Source organism: Stegodyphus dumicola, chromosome X1 (genome assembly GCF_044657685.1).
Source record: "Stegodyphus dumicola isolate Sdum_Otavi_A_Nest chromosome X1, ASM4465768v1".
Taxonomy (NCBI): domain Eukaryota; kingdom Metazoa; phylum Arthropoda; class Arachnida; order Araneae; family Eresidae; genus Stegodyphus; species Stegodyphus dumicola.
In genome coordinates this window covers 192,368,773-192,394,738 of record NC_140780.1, presented here as the reverse complement: position 1 = coordinate 192,394,738, position 25,966 = coordinate 192,368,773, and the positions used below count along the sequence as shown (strand labels likewise).

Here is a 25,966-nt window from a genome sequence, read left to right as displayed (position 1 = left end):
ACTAAAATTCCCAAGATATGAAAATAAGAGAGTTCGAATTTTTTTTTTTTTTTTTTTGTTAATTCTGAAAATTCTGCAGACGCTCATAATTATCAATTGATTAATTAAATGTGTATTAGAAATTAAATGTATGCCAAAATACATCAGGTAGAGTAACTAGAAAACAGAATAAATATTTAAACGTTTCTAGTATTAAAATATGGAATTTGTAAGAAAGTTAAATAAGCTTAAAATAACTTCAATGACTAAAAATGGAAAGCTTTGTACTGTAATATATTGCAATTTTAGTGATAATTTAGAACCACTTAAAAAATCGAATTTTTGAATTTAATAAAGAAAATTGTTTAAATTAAATTAGAACTGTTTACCTAAAACGGTAAATTTGAAAGTTAAAACCATTCTGCTATCTAAGAAGATTTGTTAATATTTATCTAGACAAAAAACTTATTTATGTTGCGCTACAAATCCGATATTTGATAGGTTGATTATGTATCAGTTTTGTGTATGTCATTAATCTATCAATTTTATTATTCAAAACTGATATATATGCGTATATGTATCAGCGACTGAAGTCTACAACTTGGAAAGTACTCGTATTTAATTTTTACAGAGAATAAAAAAGATCTGGCTCATCATAAAACTTTAAAAATGAGTGTAATTTTTACTTTACCACACGCCAGACTTTAATATTTGTTTTGTATGCACAATTTTTACAATATTGATAAACGAAAATAGAGGCTCGCAGTCTCAATAAAATGCCCCATTAATAGCGATAAATGACTTTTTGTAGCATCCAATCATCTTGGGAATTTAAGTTCTTAGTGGGGAGAGGAAAAAGTCGCGTGGTTCGTCTATTAGATAAGAGGAGGGGGATCTTCGATCAAATTTCGCGCAGTTCATATCCTACCCTGGCTGCAATGGGTGTTTTCGTGTTTTCTTTATGTGTAACGTGGATAGGAGACAGTTTCCCTTAAAAAAACACATCCACGTGACATCCCTACATTTCCGTGTAGTGCCTAAAGGCGGAGCACGTAATAAGTAAAAAAAAGATTAATAAAATGTTTTTATTTTTCAAAAGTTACTACTGTTCTATAAAATTTTGCTTTTCTTTTTATAGTATATGTGTATAAATGGTTTGAATAAAAATTTTATAAATGTGGGTTCTTAAAATTATATGAACAAATATTATAATATTTTAAACTAGGATTCATTAATTGCGTTGTTTAGCTATTCTCCCAATAGTCTGTTATCATGAATTTGGGGGGGGGAGGAAGTATTTTCATTTTTCTAAAGAATTTTTCTTTCTTGTGAAGCACTATTTTCTGTTTTCACACAAAAATACAAAATATGTCATTAAAAGGAAAGAAATTAAATAACGAATTCATATGAATCCTCATTTCCCAGTTTTAAAGTTTCAGTCAGCAGTTTGCTTTTAAAATCAGATTTAATTTTTCCGATGTCACCAATAATTTTACTATTCGCGAAAATGATTTTTACCTGACGTTTTCGAGTGAAAAGTTTTAATTCCTCAAACTTCATTTATTAGAAGCCCATTGCTGTTAAAAACTTCATCTGAACGCATCATTAATACATATTTACAGAAGTAGCAAAAAGCAGCCATTTTAATCACCTTCTCTCAAAAGCGTTAGATTCGTTTATATGTATTAAATTCATCGCATATCGGAGAAGTAAGAAACGTAATCTGATGGTAATATATAAGTCGAATTTCATTAGCTTTTTTTTAGCCCAAAGGAAACTTAGCTCAGAAGAGCTATTAGTCTCGAAACGGCATTTTGCGTTAAATCACTATAAACGGCTATATCCTTTTTCAAATTATTGCCGCCAAATATTATCGCTTTGTATTACATTTAAAGCAGTTAAATAATGAAGAACCTGCATGAATGTATGTATGTTTCTCGCACTGTAAAGAAACAACGATACCTAGAGCCATCAAATTTTGAATAACGTAGTCCTCCACTCGAATATGGGCACTTGGAAGAACGAATCTTGAATTTCGAATTTGTTTTATCTATTTCGTATTTTTCAAATTTAATCAAAATTTTGTTAAAGAAACTCGATGATTTCAAAGCGAGCAGTGGCAACACACTCTACGCAATAAAATATTTTTATCTCCAGCGCGGGAGACTGTCTATCGGAAATTCAAAAGATAGGCTGTTTTTAAATATTTTTAGCCCAAAGCAGCGTTAGCCCAAGTGCTCTCGATCGTGTTTATATGTGTAAATGGGATTAAAAAAAATGCCCCTTTGTGCGTAATATTCTTTATATTTATAATGTATCTAGCTGAAAATGTTTAAGATTTTTATACCATTGTTATTATTTTAATTATTAAATGCAAAAGTTGCAATCCAATGCTGAATGCAAAATGAATACAAACATGTATCGAGAGTACCTGTTTGGGTTACAGGTGATGCTCTCTCGAACCCAAACAGCGCAAAGCCATTCTCTAGCAGAGAAAGGAAGGATTATCATCCAAAACAGCCTCTAGTCATGAGGATGGACTTTTTTTTTTTTTTCTTTTTTTTTTCCCCTGCGGTACGGTTGCATAAAAGGAGTTCAGAATTTAATTATTACTTTCAGTTTGCGGAAGAGAGGATAATCATTTACGCTATCCTTATCAAATTAGGAATTTTCTATTTCTGTTGGTGTAAAAATTTCTCGATATACATTAAACTGATAATAATAGAAAAAAAATCTAAATCATCCCACTTCGAGCTAAAAAAGCGTTAAGTACCCAGAAATGCGATGTTATGTTAAGTTTGGCTTAATTCTGGTCAATTATTTCTTCAACAAGTCGACTTGGATGGTTCTTACAACTGGGCTCCTAATTTTTTCACTCTTAATGCAATGCTCATTCACTTGAGACCTTGCGGAAGGGCATGTGAACGTGATATTTATGCAGATATCGTCCTAAAAACCGAGGCTAATTTCTTCAAGGATAACTGACGACAGAATCGTTCTTAAAAAAGGGGGGTTATCAATAAAAGAAACGTGCAGCTGTTTACATTATTCATGATATTTAAAAACCGGTACAATGCTTGATTGTCTGACTCGCTAGTAACTAATAGAGCTCTTTAGGTTCTTATAAATGTTACCAAATGATTTATTCCTTGAAATACAAACTATGCACATATGAAATATAGAAGGAAGTTTCTGCTTAAGAATACACAATATGCATCGATATGTGTTTGATACTGAGAGCTGAAGTAGATTATAGATTTACTCTCTAGTAGCCGGCTTAATATCGTAACCTGATTTCTATATTTCTATGTCATAATACAAGTTACCCATTTATTTGGAAAAGCTTGCAGTATTGCTTAACAGTATCTAGTTATATTTGGAATCCATTTTGTTATGTTATAGAAATTATAGCATAATAAATGGGACCGCTGTTTATAATGGGATAGTTTTTTAAAATTAATTTATATTTTTACTGGTATTCCAATTTCTGACTTTAGTAATGCAGCGGCATTACTAAATCCGCATAACTGCAATTTTTTATTGCGAATCCAGCCGTATAGAAATTAGCAGCTTCTATACGTAACTTTTAATACTAGCTAGTTTCTTGTAGAAAGCCTCCTTTCTCTGAGATGGCTTTCGTGTATTTTGCCATAATCGACTCAGCAAACAAACTAAACATGTAAATATTAAGAAATTAGCATAACATAAGAATGGACACAGCCAATAATAGTTGTTAAAGATTTCGATTTGTTGAGACAAACCAAAACAATGATAATAATTAAAACCTGGCAATGAAGTCAACCTCATAATAATAATAATTCAACTCTAGCAATGAAGCTAGAATGACCTTCTCCTGGCAATGAAGTAACAAAAAACAATTGTACTTGCTATTTGTTAGAAGCGTAACAGATACTTCTTAAGTTCTCTCACCCAGATCTCTCTATAAAATATAATTAACGACGCCACACAGTTACTTTTTTAGCCACCTACTAAGACAGCAGCATACTCTGGATTACTTCAAAACTCACTGTTGAGACTGATCTGAGCTCACCTATGCTGAAACTAATTTACAAAACTCACTGTTGACATTGATCTGAGCTCACCTACGCTGAAACTAAATTACAGATTAATATTTAGCTATAACCCTTTGGGCAACGGTTCTCTTTCCCTCTCAGCCATTTTAAATGAATTTCTGTAACGACTCAAGTTGTTAGCAAAGTAATATTGCTAATAATTTAAGTGTTTACTATACAAGATCAAAAGTAACAGAACAGAGCTGAACAAGAGAAAAATGTATTAGCAATTTAAAATTAGTGTTACAAATGTAAACCGTAGATCAGAAGATTTAGCGAATTTTCTCATTTCTCTTTATATCAACAGAGAACATTAAAATTTAGAATTTAGAGCTTTCTTATAGCCCCGATGGTTTATTTTAGTTTAAAAAGAAGATAATCCAAAACAATGCAACTAACAGCATAAAAACAAACTCATTTTTTGTGTGACCTTAGGACATGCACGATGAATTGCCCCTTCTTTTGTCGCTGTTATGTGGTGTGAAAGTATTCAAGGACAGAACTGTGGTTAATGCTATTGTTACTTCAATAAATAACCTGAGGGCAAAGCGAATTGTTTATGGCCGACAACTGAAGCGTAGTGAAAACCTATTCTTTCAGTCCATTAAGAAATAGCTTGAGCTCAGATTAAAAATAATTAGTTTGTAATTTATATAGTTTATGCCATGAATTTTATCTGAGTTTTTAATTTTTATAACTCAGGTGAATGTCCCCCCTTACACCAATTTGCTACTCATTTATTATTAGTTACTAACAAAGTAATATTGATAAGAATTTGAGTATTTGAAGAAAGATTTTTTTTTGTTTTTTACAATTCCTTCTTTACATACGAACAATTTACTTTTATTAGCAAAAGTTTTTACATTTGTTGAAGCTTAGTGCACGTTCTTCGAAACTTCACAACGTCCCGGGGAGTTTCGAAAGTTTCACTTTTTGCAGGATTACTAGTTGCTATTATAATTATAATACTCACAGATTTCTTTAAATATTCAGGTTGTGATACGAAAGCACTAAAAAAGAAGTTGCGTTTAAACCTAGGTAGAGTACTTAAACGGAATTTTGTAAATGTATAGATGGCGGCTAAACTTCTACTTGATGATAATTTCTCAATTGATTCGATGATAATTTGATAAATATCTCAAAAGATTTTTCTGTTTTTTCCTCTAGGAAATTAAAACAAAATGGATACTTTTATTTATCGCTACCTTATCACGGACACCTTTTATTACTGCTTTATCATATCGACGTTAAAATACTTTTATGTGTAAAATAGATAACTACGCATTTCGATGCATATTTTTAACTGAAGTCATAAAGAAGCTAGAAAGTTATGAATGTAAAAAAAAAAAAAAAAAAAAAAAAAAAAAAGAGATAAGAATATTTTTATGAATCGCTGTTAGCGAGTGCTAGGCTTCCTGTATTTTAATGGATAAGTTAGTGTTTCTGTATTTATAATAAATCATGCCTGAATAATGTAATATCATGCCTGAAAAAAATGTGTTAGAAATCTATGGAATCTTTTAAGAAACATAAATCGTAAAATAAAAAAATAAGGAAAATAATTTAATTTTGTTAGTTTCAGTTTAAAAGTAGATTAATTATGCAGGTAAGTCGAAGACTAAGAGCAAGTAGAAACTTTTAGTCTTTGCGTAAGAAAAAATTAGATTAGAGCATTTTCCCCAGGACTTAGAAGAGAAGGGCTAGCTCATAGAGAACCCTGAAGCAGTAAGTGAGAAGTGATAATGTAGTCATGCTGACACTGAGCGCGGAGATGCAATTCACATTACAGAAATTAGAGTTTTAAATTTGAAGAACCAGCGTTTAAAATGAGCTGTGTGTGAAAGATAGCTATAGTTTGGAAGAGACAATGTTACTGCTGTATGCATTTTACACTGAGCATTAAAAATTTAATAATACTTGCTCAATTTTAAAATAATAGATAAAATGCGCTATTCTTTTAACATAAAGTTTCTTTTTCTTGTTTTTTAATGCGCGTTTATTTATAATCATTTCTTTATCTGCATGCTAACTAAGAGAATTCTTATACTGCTTCTAAGATAACTTTAATAACAGTTATTTAAAATTAATCAAAAAACAACCTTAGATTACATAGTTTTAAACATGTATATGACATATGTGGCAAAATTTCTGCTAATTTAAGGTTGATTTTTTTGCTTAATTTTAAATTTTACAATGGCATATTTCTTTTCCGATTCAATATAATATGTATTTTTTAAATAATTTTGTAACTTACACTTACATCTATATTACATTTAAATAAATATATGTGAGAGTGTTATTCCAATTTTGGCAAAAGAGTTTTACTCACAGTACCTAAAACAATTATTTAATTTTTCAAAAGTGAGACTTAAGGAGGCAGGTCTTTTTATGTCAATTTGCGTCTGTGTAAAAATACGCTTTAGATGTGTTTCCAAATTCTCCGATCTGTGCTGTTTTTCTTTTTCTAAATTTCGCTATTTGAGATTTTAATTTCTGAAGTTCTGATACAAATATCTTTCTAGATGTCTTCCACCTTCTTTGTCTCCGAGCAAACATTTTAAATTTTCTCTATTTTTCAATATTTTAATACAATTTTCTAAGGATATTATTTTGTTCTTCAAATTATCAATGCATTCCTTACACTTAGAACATTCAGGGATATTTACACTGTCTTTTATGGGTTTCATTGAAAAATCATTCACATTCGAGTTATTATTGTCATCATGAATTTCGTTTTCGGCCTCAATCTTTCAAAAGCACTCTTCATTAGTTTTCTTTTCAAATGTCTCCAATTTCTTAATGTTATTTCGCTTACTGCAGACGAAAAATTTACATTCGGCACAGCATTGCATTTCAACAAACATTGCATTTCTTTTGTGGCTATCCACATAAGCGATTTTTCATATCATCTTCATAAACACTGCATAGAAAATGTTCGCTGCGAATTCTTCCGCTCTTCACATTGATAGAATCTTGTCTTTGACATTTATGAATCCATTCTTTCGTCAAAAGCAAACTGTCCTTTGGGAAAGCATGAACTACAATATCTCTTCCTTTCGTATTTCTGTAAGTGTTACGGCACTTTGCTACAGCGCAAAAAGCTATATTACATAAATGATACTTTACAACAGACAATTTAAAAACAAAGGAATGAACTAACCCTTTCTATTTATCCCTGATTTTTCCTCTCTTGAATCAGAACTCCTCTTAAATCCTCCTCCTTTTCAGATCCTTACATCGGTTCAATGCGCAGGACAGCAATTTTTGTTTGTGCTTTTCACCATTTGCCAATCACTTCACCAGCTCGAGCAGCTTTTATTTAACAGAAAAAACTATTATGAACATTGTGCAATCTCTTAACATTCTAAACTCATCGCTTGATTACTGTGTAAGTTATTCATTAGTAATAATTCGCAAGTTCAATTATACTCGATTTGGGGTAGGGTCTCTTACCCAGGCACCCGGGCGCTTAACGCCATTTTTATCATTTGCGTAACATTTCAATATATTCCGTAACTAGAACATAAAAATTTACACTTTGTTTTAAAATTAAAGACTTCTTTCAGCATGAAATTTAGAAAAGGTCATAGTGAGGGATTTACAACAAAGTAAAACTCACAAGCATGGAGTATCAAAGCGGTGTGGTTGCACAACACGCGGCTCGCAATGCTTAGTATATTTTAGAAGTTAGAAATTATCTGATCAGTAAGCTGTATCCAGCAAGTTTATCTTTCGTCAGCAGAAGGTAAGTACAGTTTACACGGTTACTGAAATATGGTAAAGCACAAGCGGTCTATCTGCCTAAGGGGATGGATGCCTTCGCGAAGATTTGGTGTATTTTGATTATGACAAAGCATTCGAAGGCTATCTGCCTAAGGGAAGGAATGCCTTCGTGGAGGACTTTCGAAGGGAAATTGGCTAGTCTATAAGTTACACATGGGGGGGACAGCGAAAACGTCTTTGCAGCCAACCCGTTCGCTGGGATCCGAATCCCGGGGGAACTACCAGTGTTTAGCGACTTTACAGCTCGGCCGCTGGTGGACAAATTGGCGAACGACTTTGTAAGGGAGAAGGGTTAGTTTGTATTACGCATGGGGAAAATTAGAAAAATCAATTTTGCAGCCAAATCGTTTGCCTGGGATCGAACCCTGGTCGAAGTCATAATATTCAGCGGTAAGTAAGTATTCAGCGGTAAGTATTCTTAACCTCGGTAGTAGAACTAATTTCTACTTTCACTGTCTTAACAACTCGGCCATAGGTGGGGGGATATCATTTACAAACACTAAGATTCCTTCGATATTATAATTTATTTCGTAAAAAAAAAAAAAAAAAAAAAAAAAAAAAAAAAAAAAAAAAAAGTCTTATTTTTGGCATTTTACAAATATATTACAAATGGGAAGTAACTTATTTAATTTCAGTTTTCCCTTATTATTACTTCAGTTAAAAATCATTCTCTTTCCTTTTACACTGTTCAGTACTTTCTCTTTATCAACAAGATCACGAGCCTTTTAAAATTATTTTCAAAGAGCGCAACTTTAATTCAAGACAAAGAATTTAAATTTTTTCTCCCTTTCATGTACTCCCTGCTCGCAAAGTATCCAAGTAGTGAAAGCGCAAAATTTTATCCTTGCTCAATTTACATTTTTTCTTCAGATCAATATACATATCGTTTCTTTGCAATTGAATTTATAATAATTCTTCTTTCTTTCTATAGCTGTTTCTACATTATCCGGCAATCAGCTGGAGCACCACAACTACGTGAGCTGTCATGAGAAGGAGGCTAATAATTCTTCCATATTCTTCACGTTTCCTCGACCTACAGCCGTCGAACGACTGCGTCATTTGGCCCATGGACCATCACCCCCCGCGTTCATTCCCTCAAACAAGGTAGCACCTGAAGCAGATGGTGAACCTGACGCTGTTTCCAGTTCCAGCTCAACGATAACGCACATATACTGCCAACCCCTCAAGGTAAGAAGGCCTCTCTTCCTTCTGATCCCTCACGGATGGCACGAGAAGGGGGTGTATGCAGGGGGCAGTTACGACAGATGTTCAGCTGCTCTTAAGGGGGCGTATTTAAAGTCTTCTATTCTTTTCGTCTTTGCTAAGCTAAAAAACTTCGCCTGGCTTAAAATTTACGTAAAAAATAAGATAAGCAATTTATTAGCTTAAACTTCTTTAAATACATATTTATATTTGTCAAAATTTACTGGTTTGAATAAATTTGTTCGTTTATTAATTATTAGTTATGTTTTAAATTTATTAAATATTTGCCGATTACGAAATTTAAATATTTTCATTAGGCATTTGTTGATTAGTGCGCTTTCAAAGCTATTTTTCACTGCAGTATTCCTTTCAACATAATTCTGCAGTGTTTAACTTCTTAAAAAAATTGCTTTCTCTGTTTTTCAGTGCAAAAACTGGGTATTTAAACATTGTGCTTCATGTAAATGGGGAAGAGGAATTATGAACAGAAAGAAAGCGAAAGCTGAAAGAAGTTACAATTAATTATGTTTATTCTCAGTGGAACAATGTTAACGGTCAACTGCCCTTTTACGTGTAGTTAGAAAAAGAAGAAAATTTTCTCATTCCATTGAAGAGAAAACAATCATTAAAACAGTAGTATAATAAGTCGGAAAGATATATGGGCAACTTTAAACAGCAAACTTCCTTTGACTGACGTTCATAAGATAAAAGTTTTATATAAAGCTGGAAAGAACAGAGAGAACGCTTTAGTCGCTGCTTATCAGGAGCAAAAAATTATTATTCTGCGTCGGCGGACTAAATCGACTATCATACAAATACCTCAAGAGATATCTTTTGAAAAGAAAAAAAAAAAAAACATGTTTAAGATAATAAAGGTGAATAAAAACATTTGGATAATTAAGGAATCTAATAAATCAGTTATTGCTATTCATTCCTGATCTCTCGACATATTTTGCCCGTACTAAAATTATCCTAGAATGTTAAAATAATTAATTAAATTTTCTTCCCACCTTTCACATTTACCACAATCTATTCATTTTGGTTAATAGTTTTAGTACTCACTATCCAAATACTTTTATAGACCTGATAAATGTGGTTTTCTCATCTATCCAATAAATTATGCTAACTATAATTTACATTATTTTATGATTTTAGGATCAGTGAACTCCTGCGAGAATAATTTTTATTCCTGATGAAGAATAACTCACTCACTTTCTCCTTTAGAAAATCTCTCAAGTTTTCCCCCCTCCTCTCTTTTGATTGGTTTTATATATTCGAAAGAAAGCTAAATTTTATTATGAATGAATGCAATCTAATTACAACAGCACTCACTGGAAGGACTATTGAGGCGATATTTGAAGTGCTTTTGTGACTGCAAAACACACTTGATGGTGGCACAAAGAATATATATGTATCGTATTGTAAAGACAGCGAATTTTAATGTGTTCTACACACATGTGAGCAGTTAGGTTTAGACTTTCCATGAGGTTCCAGCAAAGTCCACTTGGTGAACGTTCAGAAATGTTCCCATAGCCCCTGGGAAATCAGAGACGAATCACTGCGTATCGAAAGTAGAAGTGGTATTACCGTCGAAGGGCTCAGAATCGACGTCCAACCTCCATCAAAATTAACTGATTATTACGAAATATTGTATGACCCAAATAACTGCTTCAGCCCATACACTATTTCGTTGGCCCCTAAAAGGCTATTCGGGATAAGGAGATTGATGTTGTAGTAATGAAAAGGACTTACTTGAGAATAATGAGGATTCTCAAGTAACTCCTTATATTATACTTTCATTATTGTTGATGATAAGAAGTTACTTGAGAATTCAACGAAAAATAAGCAATGGTCCCCGCATAAAATTTAACAGACGGTGATAAGCTGATGACATGACATGACATTACTGCTAAAAGTTCTTTAAGTGTTCTTAAAACTGGGTGTAAAAGCATGTAGGTGTTATACAAGCAAGTGGAACAATTTAAGGCAACATTCACAGAACACCAAGCTATGAAATGGTACAGAATTTGTATGGTGCAGGGAACAAGATACAGAAACATAATGGGTTATTTACAAATTTGCTTAAGATGGCCACTGGACGCTTCACATAGTTACCAGAATTCTAATTACGGAAAGGAATGATATTATTGTTTGAGTTCCTGATTCAAATGGAAATTATGTGCCAGGTTGTGGAAACGAAATTGAGGTATGTCCGATTCTTCATAGATTACATTATTACTGACATACCACGCGGAGCAGGGAATTTGTCTTAGGATGCAATTTAACACAGTTTGAAGTTGCTTCCGATTAGTTTTGTAAGGGTATGCTCAAACTGGGCAGGCACAAGTGAGCATGGGATGCAATATTTTTTTTTTTTTTTCTTTTTTGTAAATGTGTAACTTGTTGTCTAGAATTATACACCATTCTGGGCAATTGAGAAGAAAAGTTTAGCTTTACGAACAGATTGCATGTAAGATTTATGTCGAGGATTCCCCCGAAATCGGTGACACGTCTAGCCCAGGCCATTGAGAAATCATACAGTTTTATATTTCCATCAGTCTTCCGAACGTATCAGCGTACCGAACAATGGAGATTTTTTTAGAAAGCAGTTCCTGGGAGCTGGGTGTAAAAGTGAGAATCGAATAGTGTGACAATGATGTTTCTTTAATGATTTATTGTAAATAGTTTTTCATATATATTTTAGTCATAAAAAATAAAGGTTTCAATGCCTTTAACTTTGCAGTTCTGATATGATAACAGCCTTTGATATTACAATTTCATTAAGCTGGTAAAACATTTCGGCGACAGAAGAAAGTACTTTTCATTCCATGATTCTATTTTTAAAACAAATAAACAGTTGTGTATCTTTGATTTCTAAGAAACATCCTTAATAAATTTTAATTTGAAGTTACAAATAAAGAATTACGCGACTTTATTTTTCTAAGAAATAATCTTTGTATATTTAATTTTCAGATTTCGAATCTTCATAAGTCTCAAAACAGCATCAATAGCAGTGATCTGGATTCCACGCTAATGTCATCTGCAGTGAAAGTTCCGTCAAATGTTATACCCATCGACGTGAGTGGTCAACCATTTAGCAGGATGGCCAGCTTTCGAAGATCACTTATTCATGTAAGCACTTTTACACTGCATTTTCTTTGCCTAAATTAACATATTAGCAGCGAAAGGAATATATTTGAGCTTCAGCTATAAAAGAAAAAGAAGTCCAGTACAATAATAGTTAGCATAATAAACACTACTAAACAGAATAAATATTGTTAATAGAATAAATATTGCTAAAATCAAATTATGTAACTCCTTAAAGAATTTTGAATCTGAAAACTGTAAGTAAAATAGAAATTCTTGTTAACACATTCTTATAAATTTTTCTGATTTAACGATTAAGATGAAAAGATGACATAAAGAAAGATATCTTTAAGTCTTTTTTAAATCGATCAGAAAAATCAGAAGCAAGTTTCTAACCTGTATGAATTTCTAAATAAAATTCTCATATATATATATATCTTGTGATATTTTCGACAGCATTTTCTTGTCATTTCCTAAAAGTAACATTGTGGCTCAGTACTAAATATCCCTTCTATAGAACATAAAATTTATAGTTTCCCAGAGAAGCAAATTTCTGATTATTTTCGTGAAACATCATTTTTAAAAAACAAATTAAATTTTCCTGTATTTTTTTTTTTTTTAATTTCATGCAAATTTACGAACAGTTCTGCCAAAGGATTAGTTATTATCCCTTTATATAACCAGAATTGAAGAAAGGCAAATGAAACGTTTTTAATCTATAAAATCTTTATAATCAGGATAGAAGGAGTGTGTTATAAGTATGAACATACGTTTAAAAATGAGGAAACTAGTGTTATACAGTATAAGCCCAGTCGTAGTCGGTTGCCGGGATAAAAATCCTCAAATTAATAATACTATCTTTCATACTGTACAGAAACTAAGGATTAAGTTCTGAAAGGCGGCATGACACAAATATACAACTCAGATCGAAAAATTCATCTATCATATAAAAATAGCTGATTTCACTTATATGTCATGTACAGACCTAATTATTCTTACTACTATTTTCATCAAACTTGGCCATAATAATGCTGTATTTTATTAGTGTATTTTTTATAAAAAAATATTCTGTTTGCAATCTTTAATATTACTAGGGCAGAAGTTGCTATGCTTTTTATATTAAAGATTTGATTCAATAAAAAATCAGGGTACTTTTTCCTCTTCCAGGCTACAGACCTAAACCTTCAAATTTTTATAGTCTTTAAAGCATATTATTCCTTTTAATGTCGTCAAAAGCCTACAAGATGAAAAAGGAGAACAATGATGTCTTCTTTGTTAATGTTGTTGATATCGAATTTCTCTTGCAAATGAAACTGCGGTTGAATGAGGTCAGATTTTTCACTGGTTGCAGAAGAACGCAAGCACTTAAGAATACTCAAATTTTTATGTCGGTGATGCAAATATAGTTGTTTTGTTTCTTTCAACGACTGAATACTTTCGGCATCAGATCAAGCCATGTAGCCCAGTGAGTTCAGTTTTCTGTGACTTTATGACTGTCTGATTTTATAACTTATCGAAAATTCTGCAGCAGCTGCAGTAAAAATTACCAATAAAGTATTTGGTGGAAGAGCAACTTGTGAGAAATCCACCCTTCGTTCGTCTGCAAAATTTTGCTCAGAAGATTCGAGGCTACAAAAGAAACGCTTGGTCATCGTCTTTCCTTTATTGATCTGAATGAACTTATGGATTTAATCGCATCACATCCACAACAACCAGTACAAGAGATCTCTCAGATAATAAATGTACACTTTTGAACCGTTTCAAGGCACTTGGCAAAAACAGGAAAATTAAAGAAACATAATAAATGGGTGCCTTACGAAATCCCTGAAGAAAACAACACACGGCGTTTGGAAGTGTGCTCTTCTATCATAAGAACGGCAGAGAAAAGTTTCCTGCAAGAATTATGACTGTGGATATTCTACGACAATCGTGTACACATTCGTCGCAGTGACTGGGAGAGAAAGATGCAACAGGAAGGGCTCCAAAGATTTTTTTGCATCAAAAGGTTTTGTTTATTTTATTGTGAACTTCTGCTGATGTTATTCAATATCCATTCCTTCCATGAAGGGAAATGATAAAAGCATCTCAGTATCGCATATATATGTGACAAATGCATAACAAACCGTGATGGAAGCAACCAGCATTTGTGACTATACGTGGAGTCGTATTGTTTAAAGATAAAGCTTGACCACATACAGCAGTGTCAAGCAAATCAACAACTTAAGATACAAAATTCTGCACCATGTTCTATACTCTCCTTACCCAGCAGATTATGTTTTTTTTTCCGGGGACTTAGGCACATTTTTTCCAAGAAATGCTTTGCCAAAAATGCATCGATCCTATCGCACAGTCGAGAACTTGCCACTTCCTGAGACACTGGTTTTTACAAACATGGTATAAATGACTTTGCCACACATCGGCAACAATGCATTGATGCTGCTGGAGAATGTTTTAAGGAATCAGGTATTATTTTCATTTTCTTTTCTTATCAACTTTAAAAATGACCATTTCTTCTGAAACAACCTAATATTTATTAGAAATCTACAATAGTTATCATTCCACGATTTGAGGTTATTTATTTTGAATATACCTTATTTCATAACGGTAGCCTGGAATTTCTCTTAAATTAAAATGAACCTCTAAACAATACTTGTTTACTAAATATAGTGGAAGAGCCTAAGTATGGATAAACTATCTATTTTTTTACTTATTATGAGTAATGTGTGAAAATAATACGTTTTATTATTTTCACATATTACACATATATTACGCTTCAGAACTGCATTATATGCCGAGGCATGTGTATGAATATTACGCTTCAGAACTGCATTATATGCCAAAACATAAAAGCATTTGAAAATTATCAACTAACATTTTTGTAGGTAAACTACAAAAATTAATTTAAATATATCGTAACAAACCAATTATTAGAGTTAAAATAAAAAAAGCATCCGTCACTGTTGAGTTTTGTTCTAACTCTCATTACTTTCATTCCGCAGAGAAGCGTTCTCAAGCGGATAAACGGAATTGTATTTAGACCTATTAACAAAAGAAGTCTACCAGTTAGCGCAGAAAATTATTCTCGAGTTAGAAAAGAAAGCCTCTACGACAGTGTCCAGAAGGAGTAGGCTTTGAAACTTTTAATAAAATATGCCCCCCCCAGATCATTCATTTCATCTACAGTAGAAGAAACTGTTAAAAATAAATTCGCATTTAATGCAAGTTAATCATCTAGAAAAATAAGATGTCACAAAAGATTGTTATGAGAAATAATTAGCAGATTCACTCAGAAAGTCAATAGCAGACGGTCCGATCCAGAACCCTAATTTGTGTGAAATATCTATCTGTTTTAGAATCAACCATGATGTCATCAATCCTTTTAGATGAAAGCCAAATGTCCTAAACAGGATACCACAGGAAACACGGGAGAGAAGTCTTAATTCCTTGAATCTTCCACACACAGGCGGGGGAAAGGGAAGGGAAGACTGCGATACTTATACATTACCTGGGACTGGAGAAGGAGGCAAGACCTAGTTGAACAAATTAAGAGGGTGTAGGATTATGAACCGTCAGGTTTTAGTTCGGACACCACTGTAAAGTCGTTAAGCGTTAAAGTTTTCTGCGAGTGAAGATTCAGAAGTGCAGTCTCTGGGAATCGACTCCAAACATTAACTACTGGCTGAATGTGTTAACTACTACGACAGATGGCCACCTGGAGTAAAGTTTCTTAATTTATTGTTAAAAGTTTAGTTAATATTAATTTCTGAATTATCATTTTGGAGAGGCTTTTGCCAATATAGCTGGATAGATAAAATTCTAACAAAAGTAATTTCGACTGCCAGCAAGCATGGACTGGATGCGTAAGATGTTTTGTAGTTTTTTTCTCTTTTAGCATAGATATGAAACATTTACCTTCAGAAAATTTCTGTCTTCGAACACTTCTGTCTAATTTGTCGTCATCAGTACCTACATATCAAAAGAAATTTTTTATTTTTTACTTTGCAATTCTGTGCATTTTGCTCATAAGAATAAAATATTCTTAGTTGAACATACCATAATTAAGAAATATTTTTAGTATACAATAATTAAATGCTTTTCGACTCATTTATAAGCCCTTATTAATAAAGTATGCCACTAATGTACTTGGTATAGTTATTGTACTTGTTATAATTGTTTCATGTTACAGTAATACATTTGTATTTAAATGGAAGAAAATGTCGACCAAGAAAACTCGAAACTAAATTTCACGTTTGAAGAACCTGTAATTCATATATGCAACTTTAATAACATAACAAACAAGTTATGCCATTTTAAATAAAAAATATTGAGCATTTAAATAATTGTTTAAAGGTACTTTTATTGGATGTAGAATAACAATGTTCCTATATTTTAATATTTAGGTAGATTTCTTGATAAAAAGAAAGAAGAAGAAAGATAAAAGAAGAAATACAGTAACAGAAGGTGATACGAAAGAAATTAAAGAAGTTCTTCACAATATCATAAATGATGAAAAACATCATTCAGGGCGGAATAATACGATAAAATCGTTTCAAACAATATCAGATAAGAATGAAATTGACTGCAGTCCAGAAATACAAAATGAAAATGATTCAGTTAAGAAAAATGGACATGATGAGAAAAATAATAATTCGTCAGATAGTAATTGTTTTGAAGATTCGAATTACCTTAATACAGTTAAGATGTGCAATGGATCTCATCAACAGAGCAAAACAACCTGTGATAAAAATGGAGGGATAAAATTAGATCTGAATAAAAACTCTGACTGTGCACCTAAAGTGTCTTTTTCAAATAAGAAGAAATCAAAGAGCAATATTCCAATTTCTACAGTATCTGCTGCTATGAGCGTTGCTGTAGAAATGAGGCAACATGATGATAACAGATCGGAAGACCAATCGTCGAGTGGCAACTGGAGCTGCAGCAGTGATCATAATTCCTCAGATTCTGAACACAAGTCCAGAAGTAGAGAAAACAGTGAATTCGTATCTTCTGCACATGCAAATACATTACTGACTGAACACTACATAGATTACAAGAACAGGTAAATATTCTTTATTCCTTTTTTCCTTTAAATGTGAAAAAAATGTTATGGGAAATGAAAAATTTTCCTTTTCCCATTTGCCACGTGAAAAGCTATAATGTCTTTAAAACATAAAGATATATACGGTGTTCTAAAAGTCCTCGACACATTTTAAAAATTAATTGTGGAAAAGGTATAAATGATAGAAATTTAAAGATATTTTTTACACTAATTAAAGATTTGTGCTATACAATTACTAAACAATAATGTGTAAAATATGTTTTGAGGCATATTTAACCTATGCTCAGTTTCAGCCCAAATACGCACTAAAATTGATAGCTAAACAGCCTCAGTTGCCTATTTTATTCGTGTTTTAAACCCTGCAATGTTTGTCGACTACGATTGCCTTTGACATATCCTCTCAAGAAAGCAGATTATCCTTATGTCACAAAAGAACACACCAAAGAAATAAATACTTAGAAAATGCTGAAGAAAATGCTACATGTTAAAGAAACCAATAACAAGCAAAGCCGATTCCAATTGCTTATTTACTGGTTCCTTTAACAAGGATATTTTTGGTATCCTTATACCGGCCATGAGACTGGACCATACCAACAAATTTATCTGGGAAGTTCTTGATTATATAGCCCCGTGTTACCTTATCTCGATGAATCGCACAGCACATTGTTATACATATCGCAACCAAACGACAATTGGATAGAAATGAGAAATTTGGTGAATGGCAAACATTTTTATTATGTCTAAGTAAACTTCTTTTATAATAGCAGGTAGGACTAAAGAAGTGTTATAACGAAATTAAAAACATACTAACTACTATAGCAAGCTCTGGAAACTTCGTTCTCCTACTGGTTACACTTATTTCATGCCTAATTTTACAATATTTAAATGCGTCATCTCGTTTTAAATATAAAAGAACTCCAAATATTCGGATCGTTTGTTCTTGTTTCGAAGCATTTTATATTGCCGTTTATTTTTTTAAAGAATACATAATACAAAGAGAAATGAGTACAATATTCAAAATGCTATTAAATTAATTTAGATGAATACATGTGAAACGTTTATTGTATTACAATAAAAAACATTTAGAAGCTAATGAACATGCCATACACAAGCTCATCAGCGGCCTAGCGGTAAAATCTCTGAACACTGGTAATTCGGTACGAGGTTCGACTTCCGCGAACAGGCATTTTCATGCTTTTTCCCATGTGTAACGTGTATACGAGCCACTTTCCTTTAGATAGTCCTCCACGAAGGCATATCTTCCCTTAAGCAGATAGCCCTCGAGGCTTTGCTGTAGCCTCATGAAAGAAAACATGCCATACACATTCATATAAATTCCTTTCAATGTTTCGCTCTGTTTTTTTTTAGCCCAAAGGCATTAGCCCGGAAGGGCTATTAATTTCGAAGGAAGGAATTGTGATAAAACAACGGTACCTAGAGCCATCAAATTTTGAATAACGTAATCTCCACCGAATATGGACATCTGGAAGCCCTTTTTTAGAATTTGTTTTATTATCTGTTTCATATTTGGTCAGACATTAAAGAATTTTTGATTAAGAAACTCAACGATTTCAAAGCGAGGAATGGCAACACTGTACGAAAACAAAATATTTTTATCTCCAGCGCGCGACGCTGTGTATCGGAAATTCTAAAGACGTGCTCATTTAAAAATTATTTTGCTATACTGCTGTTGAACTGAATTTTATGTTTTAAGTGCGAAGAACATGATATTTAATAAATAAAGATAGCACACAAAAGGTTAAAAAAACTCCCCTTCGGGCATAATGTAAAATCTGAAGACTTTCAGATTTATTTTTTAAAGTTTTTTTTGGCCTATCGTCCACTTTTAGGAAAAAGGTGAATGCTCAGCGTTTCCTTGGGAATCGCATCTATGCATTCTACAAAGTAAGAAATTAAAGTAAAACACTATAAGGTGAGTTATGACATCTAATGTTAGATTTGAGCGTGCTTGGGCTGGTAATTTTACAAGCTAGCTCCTCTGTAGATTCTAAGTTGCCAATACATTTTCTTATCGTGATGGACGTGAAATTTCAGGTTCATGCAGACAAGAGCGCAAAAAATTTCAACTCATTTTTTAAAAAAATAATTGTCTTTTTGAGAATTAACGTAAAAGATACAAGTGACAGTCTGCTTGATTAAACATTAAGTTGATGATAAAAATTCCCAACTGAGTTTTTCTCTAGGAGGAACCACACTTCCATCTAATTTTAACATTACTAAACTTTCAACAGCTTACCGTTTTAGACAGGACTTCTCCGGAATCAGCTACACCGGGCAAGACTAAACAGCAACATTTACCAACAGCTAATTTCTGGCGGATCCAGAGTTGCCGCTCGCTTAGTCCACCACACCAAGGCACAGGTTTAGACTCACGCTCTTCATACAAAAGACAACCTCTGACAATTTCTACGGTTCCAGTTAAAATCTAATTTTACTCCTACGCTCGTCTCAAAAATCTGTATAACTATTTGGAGCAAACGAGCTGCGTAACTAAGTTAAGGTATGACATAATGATGCAATTCAAAACCCAAATTGTTAGTTAAAATAAACTAAATTTTCAGAGAGTGATTTGCACACAGTTAATTTTGACTAAATTTTATATAGGGTAAGAATACGAACTAAATTAGCAGTAAAATAAGCTTAATTGAGATGAACTGGATTCTGACGGTTTGTAAATAATCGGCTCGTTAACAAATTTATGATTGGTTATCTGCAGCTATTTTTATTTTCTATAGTTACAGTTTTCAGAACTGTAACTGTACTGAAATAAATTAGACTAAGGAATTGCTATGAGAAAACTCTGAAGCATATTCTATAAATCAGGTTATCAGGTATCTGCTTGTGTAGACCAAATTATTGGTATCTAGTTCTACATTTACATTTCCTGTCTTTATTTGCTCTTGGCTTATTAAATTCTTCTTTTAAGTGCAGAGATATTTTTGAAACAACAGTAAAATGGGTCCAAATATTAATCGGGTACGATTTTTTCATGAAGTTTCATTCCAGGGCTTCTAAATGTTAGCATTATTCAAGTATACCTTCATCAGTTTTTCTACACCTGAAACATTTTTAAAGCGGCTAAATTCTTCCCAAGTTTCTGTTATACGTTTGAAGCTTTGCAATAAACTCAAAAATTTCATCGAGGAGCTGAAAGTTTGATTCATTGAATTTATTAATCAAATCTGTCAGATTAGTTATACGTGTTTTTGAATTTATCAAGTCTGCTCTTAAGCAGCCTCTTTATTTTTTAAAAACTCCAGCATTAAATTGAAAAGTTTAAGAAAAATGGCTTAAACGAATTACCTATTATAACCAACAAACTTTCGTATGAAGAAACAAAAAATTAAAATCTTCACGGTTTTCAATACAGAGTTGTCCAAATAATTTGGCATTCAAAGAATTATCTCAGATTTTTTTCATTGATCTGATGAAAAAATGAAGTGAATGTTTAAGCGTTCTCTCAAACTTTTCACTACCAGATGTTACTAGTGAATGTTTAAGCGTTCTCTCAAACTTTTCACTACCAGATGTTACTAGTGAATAATACAATGTATGGGCCAATACACTTGCACCTCTGCTTTCAAATATGCCGTAAAATCATTGTAAAATCCAGCTATTGCTGAAGGACAATCAGCAGTAACTGACAATATTTGTTTCAAAGTAGTTTTGTTCTGCTTTAAAAAAATGTTTCATAACTTGAGATATTACTATTACTTTTAATATTAGTATGTAAGGTTTGGGCTATTAATAACTCTTGACAGATTTGTTGATTCTTTCGAAACGCATGCAAACAAGAAAACTTTATTCCCTAGAAAAGTTGACTCAACCAGTTATGCATATTGAAAAATTTGATGTTTTTATATGGAAATTCAATGCTTCATGCATTTCGTCTTCTTTGAACTGGGTCATCACTCAAATGGATTTTTCTGATGATCTCGGTTGGTGACTCATAGTATATCATGCTAGTAATACCTCTTTATGGCTGGCAAAATCGGTTCTTTTCCAACAGGTGCCGTTTCCTTGTTCTCGCAATAAATAAAACAATATTATAAAAAATACGAGACCCACCGTCCTCTTGCTTGATGCTGTTGAAATGAAATTTGCCACTGAGGCTTATTTTGCAAGATTTACTTCTTTTTGAGCAAGAAAACAATGCAAATATCTACCTTTTTATCTGGATGGATTTTTGACACATGTTTTTGGGAGTCTGAAAGGCTTTATAGCTTCATTTGAGAAAACTCAATTCGTTCTCAAACCACTTCAGTTCGTAATTCAAAATAAGTGTCTGCTATAGCAGATAAAAACTGTGAAGGATATTTCCTGGAAGGATATTAAAGATGGGCAAAACCGCTCTCTAATGGGATCAGATCAGAACTGTTCGATCATTGAACTGAATCGGTTCTTTTTTATGATTCATTGCTCACTAACAACAATCTTGATAAAAGAGATCGCGAACTAAGTGTAAATCAGGAACGTTTAGCGAGGATAGAACGAAGAGCGGAAAGAAACGAAAAAGCAGTGGGATTGATAACGGCAAGCGAGGATAGAGTCGAGAAAAAAATAATCAAACGAGAAGTGGGATTGGAAAAATTAAGTCAATCAAACTTCGAACCCTGTGCACTGTTTTATTTCGATTGCAATCATGAGATTCTCAAAATTATTTTTTTCTACACAGAAATAGCAATAAAATTCTAAACTAAAAAATTTCAAAATGTTAGAAATGATAAAAATTAAACTTATTTTTAACATGAGACGATAATCGGTCTTTCCTAAGTTAAAATAGGAATCGAACTTTCCTGCACTCTTCCAACAAGACCTTCCTGCGACTGAACTGTTAAAGAACTAGAACTCTTTTCTGGAGAATCAGCATTAACCCGCTCAGTAAAGTGAATCGATTTTTTGAATCAGCTCGCGATGCATCTCTAAAAGGTAATACTCGAAAACTACCGAGATAAGTACATCTCCCCCCCTAAAAAGGTAATACTCGAATACTGTCATATAAACACTATCCCTCACCGCTTATTATATGACGTCCCCTTCCCTAGTATCATTCGGAGCTTTAGTCGTCCCCTTAGACCCTTTCAACGCCCAGTATGTGGCGGTATTGCAGGGGTGTTTGTGCTCCGGGAAAACCCCGGAATTCCGGGGATTTTGAACTTCGATACCCGGAAATTCCGGGGATCGTCGTTCAAAAGGAAGTAGGAATAATAATGAATTATTTATTTTGATCTGGGTAATTTTGTTTGCTTTGAAAGCAGAAAACGCAAGGTCAGTGTGTGTGGTGAAAACTTTCCCTTTCTTTCTCCAAAGGCAGTGATAATGCATGAAAAGGGGGGAAAAACTTCTTTTTTGTTCTTTCCTTATTGCGAGTTATGACTCATTCCCCCGGTTCTCGGACATTCTCTTCTGGATTCTTTTCGGCAAGTAGGCGCGGCAGAAAAAAAAAAAAAAAAAGAGAGACTTCGTTCGACCAGATGTGCGATCACGTGACTCTGGGTTCAAAGGTCTTATCTCTCCTGGCGTGGCGCCAATAAGTAGAGAAGGGGGATTTTTCGCCGTATTAGCTATTTGTCATTGATCGCTTCTCAACTTTTTTTTCTCCGCTGTGTAAAATTTTCATTTCATTTATTGATGCACGTGTAAATTTTTCGTTTCGTTTATTGAAATATTTTTTTATTTATATACGCAAGAGAATTTCACTATGAAATTTCTCGATATAAATAGTGATATTATACAATTAGAAGAAGGTGTCCGGAATTCATTTAGGTGGAATTGGATTGAACGGAGAGATGGTAATGGGGCTACCATCGGCACATGGTGCAAGAAAATAAATGTTGCTGGACAAGCATATTGTGTTTTTTGTAACTCACTGGACTGCTGAAGTATGGTGGGGAAGGATTCAAGGCTTTCACAAATCATTCTAAAACTGTGACGCACATAAAATATTCAAAGTGCATTAGACATTCAATGACTTTAAGTAATTATGCTAATTAAAAAAATACTGATGACTTACTGGAGACTGATGCTCGGCCATTGGATATAGTGACAAGATAAGCACGCCAAGAGGTATTAATAACTTCGTTTATCGCCGAGAATTCTCTTTCTTTCAATGTAGCTCCCAATTTAATTTTACTCTGCAAACAGTTGAGCCGCGACCAGACGGCACTAAACTCGTTGGAAATGTCCAGGACTACTGCATGTTATAAGATGAAATATGGGCTCGCAAAAACTATTAAGGAAAATATCATTAAAACTTTAAAGGAGACTCCATTTTCTCTAAATTTGGATGAAAGTACTAGCAATGCTCAAGAAAGTATACTGGCAATATTGGTGCAGTTTTATGACAACAATCAAAATGAAGTTGTAGTTCATCATTTTGCATCTCTAAAGATGGAATCTTGCAATTCAGGAGCTGTTTTTAAAGCAGTTGTTAATACTATTGGAGATAATAATATTCCATGGGCAAACTTAATTAGTGTATTAATGGACTCATGTAACACCATGCGTGAAAAAAAAAAAAAAGGGTGTTGAAACCAGACTACGATCAAACAAAGCACCCCACTTATTAGATATTGATGGTGACACATGTCACACAGCTAATAACTGTGCAAAAAAATTTGCTTCATGTTTTGATAGATACTTAGAAGATTTGTTTGATGACATCTATTTTGATATGAAAAGCTGCAGTAAAAGAGAAATTTTTTTCAAAATCTGTGAATCCCTTGCCATTAAAAAACTTAAGCCCTTGAAGAGACCAGACCATAGGTGGGTGTACATTTTATGTGTTTTAGAAAGAATCAAAGATCTGTGGGATGCTCTTATTGCATTTTATTTTCACTACTTGGATAAAACTGATAAAGGGGATTATTTTTCTTATGTTGAAACTGTATACAATAAAAGAAATATTTCTGCAGCTCAGAAAAAAATTGTTGAAGGGGTGTATTCTTGCTTGCATTCCCAACAACTCACAAAGGATGCTTTAGCTCGGAAAAAAAGAATACTAAATGGGTTATTTGTTATGCAAAACAAAACTTTATTGCATATGGCATTACATTCAGCAGTATTACCAGAGTTCAACACATATATTAAATTATTTGAAACAAAAAAACCAATGCTTCATTTAATACATTCCAGTATTTATAAATTGATGGCAAAATTTTTCTCTTTCATATCTAATTAGTTTTACAGCATTAGATCCAAAGCTAAGAGGTAAAACCAGTACAATATTAGCTTTTGAAAAATTATCATCTTTTATGTCCCATATTTTTAGTGATAATGAAAAGTCAAAAGTAGAAGCTGAAATAAGGTTATACCAGAGTGATATTGATATCACCAAAGAAATGCTCTACACATCTGATGAAAGTGGAAATCAAGTCAAGTGTACAATTGATAAATATTGGTCTAAAGTTTTTAATTTAAAAGATGATTTCACAAATGGTTATAAGTATCCTACATTGGCTAAATTGGTCAAAGCCTGCCTTAGCTGCTTCCATGGCCCATTAGTGGAAAGTGCATTCAACTTAATGGTTGAATGATACTTGTCACTGACTATAGAACCTCTCTTAAGATTGATTCCCTAGATGCAGTGCAGACTATTACATATGATTTAATGGCTTCTAAAGAAACCTCATCTGAAAAATATGGCTAAAAAAATCCAATGACTGATCCAATTCACAAAAATCTCTTACTGAATATGAACAGAAGTTGGAAAACATATCAAGAGAACTTAAAAACATATATTTCAGATGAGTCACCTATAAAAGTCTCTAAAAAACCTTCTACATTAGCAGAAAAGCAAACTGCTTCTACCTCTGCATGTGCAGTTCTCGAGGAAATTTCTTCAACTGTAAATGAGGAAAATAAAAGTCAACCTTCCTGCAATTATGAAGTTCACCACAAAAGAAAGACAAGCCCACAAACATCAGAAAATAAAAAAAAAAGCAGCAGAAATTAGATAATTTTTTTTAAAGAATTAATTCAGGTAATTTAAAATAATTACATAAAATGTAGTAGTTTATATGTTTGAAAATTTATGGTTATTAATTTTGCAAAAAAAGTAATTCCTTGAACTTTTATAATTAGGTCATTCAATACTTCATAATTGTAATTTTTCATTTCTCTCCCCCCCCCTTCTCGAAACTCCAAAATGTCGGTAGTAAGTCCGTAAAAGTTTCAGGGGATTTTTTGGGGTCCCACAAACACCCCTGGGTATTGCGCACTTTGAGAAACACCGATTTAGTTCAGTAATATGTCATCACATATCATTCGGCATATGTGCAGTTTACAAAAAAAAAAAAAAAAAAAAAAAAAAAAAAAAAAAAAAAGAACAGTTATACATTGCATATGAACGTACTGTACCTTTTTCATCGCGGGAGTATTTGCTTAGCTAAAACAAGGGCTTTTTGTTTAACAATTTGTATCTTTTTGAATTTAATCTTTTTCAACTGTAACTGTTTAGAAATAGATTACGCTTTCTGTTTTAAGCAAATATAAAATTATTTCTTTACTTAGCTTATAAGCGTAAAAATAAAAACAAGATTATGCGTTCAATTTTAGGGTCTACTTACATCAAAACTGATTTGATTGTTTTATTTGAGCTGAAATAGAAATCCGTTGTGGGCTTAGATAATTAAAAATAGCCTTTATTTAAATAAATAAGTATATTTTGCATTTTGTTCAACGGAAATAAATTTTTGTTATCCATTTACTGAATTTTTATTGTAATAAAAAGGACAAACGAAAAAGATAACTCGCATGCATT

General features: G+C 32.8%; 1 protein-coding gene across 2 annotated transcripts in view; it reads left to right on the top strand.

Annotated features, from left to right (window-relative positions):
* LOC118202414 (uncharacterized) overlaps positions 1–25,966 on the top strand; it is a 157,505-nt gene that overhangs the window by 116,123 nt on the left and 15,416 nt on the right. Inside the window, exons 2-4 of one of the 2 annotated variants that reach the window (XM_085807643.1) lie at positions 8,767–9,023; positions 12,012–12,170; positions 16,526–17,184. In XM_085807643.1, coding sequence (XP_085663769.1) covers positions 8,767–9,023; positions 12,012–12,170; positions 16,526–17,184 — 1,075 coding nt within the window. Of the gene's footprint in view, positions 1–8,766; positions 9,024–12,011; positions 12,171–13,359; positions 14,589–16,525; positions 17,185–25,966 lie in introns of those variants that run through there. The other variant, XM_035374599.2, reaches the window with a different exon arrangement.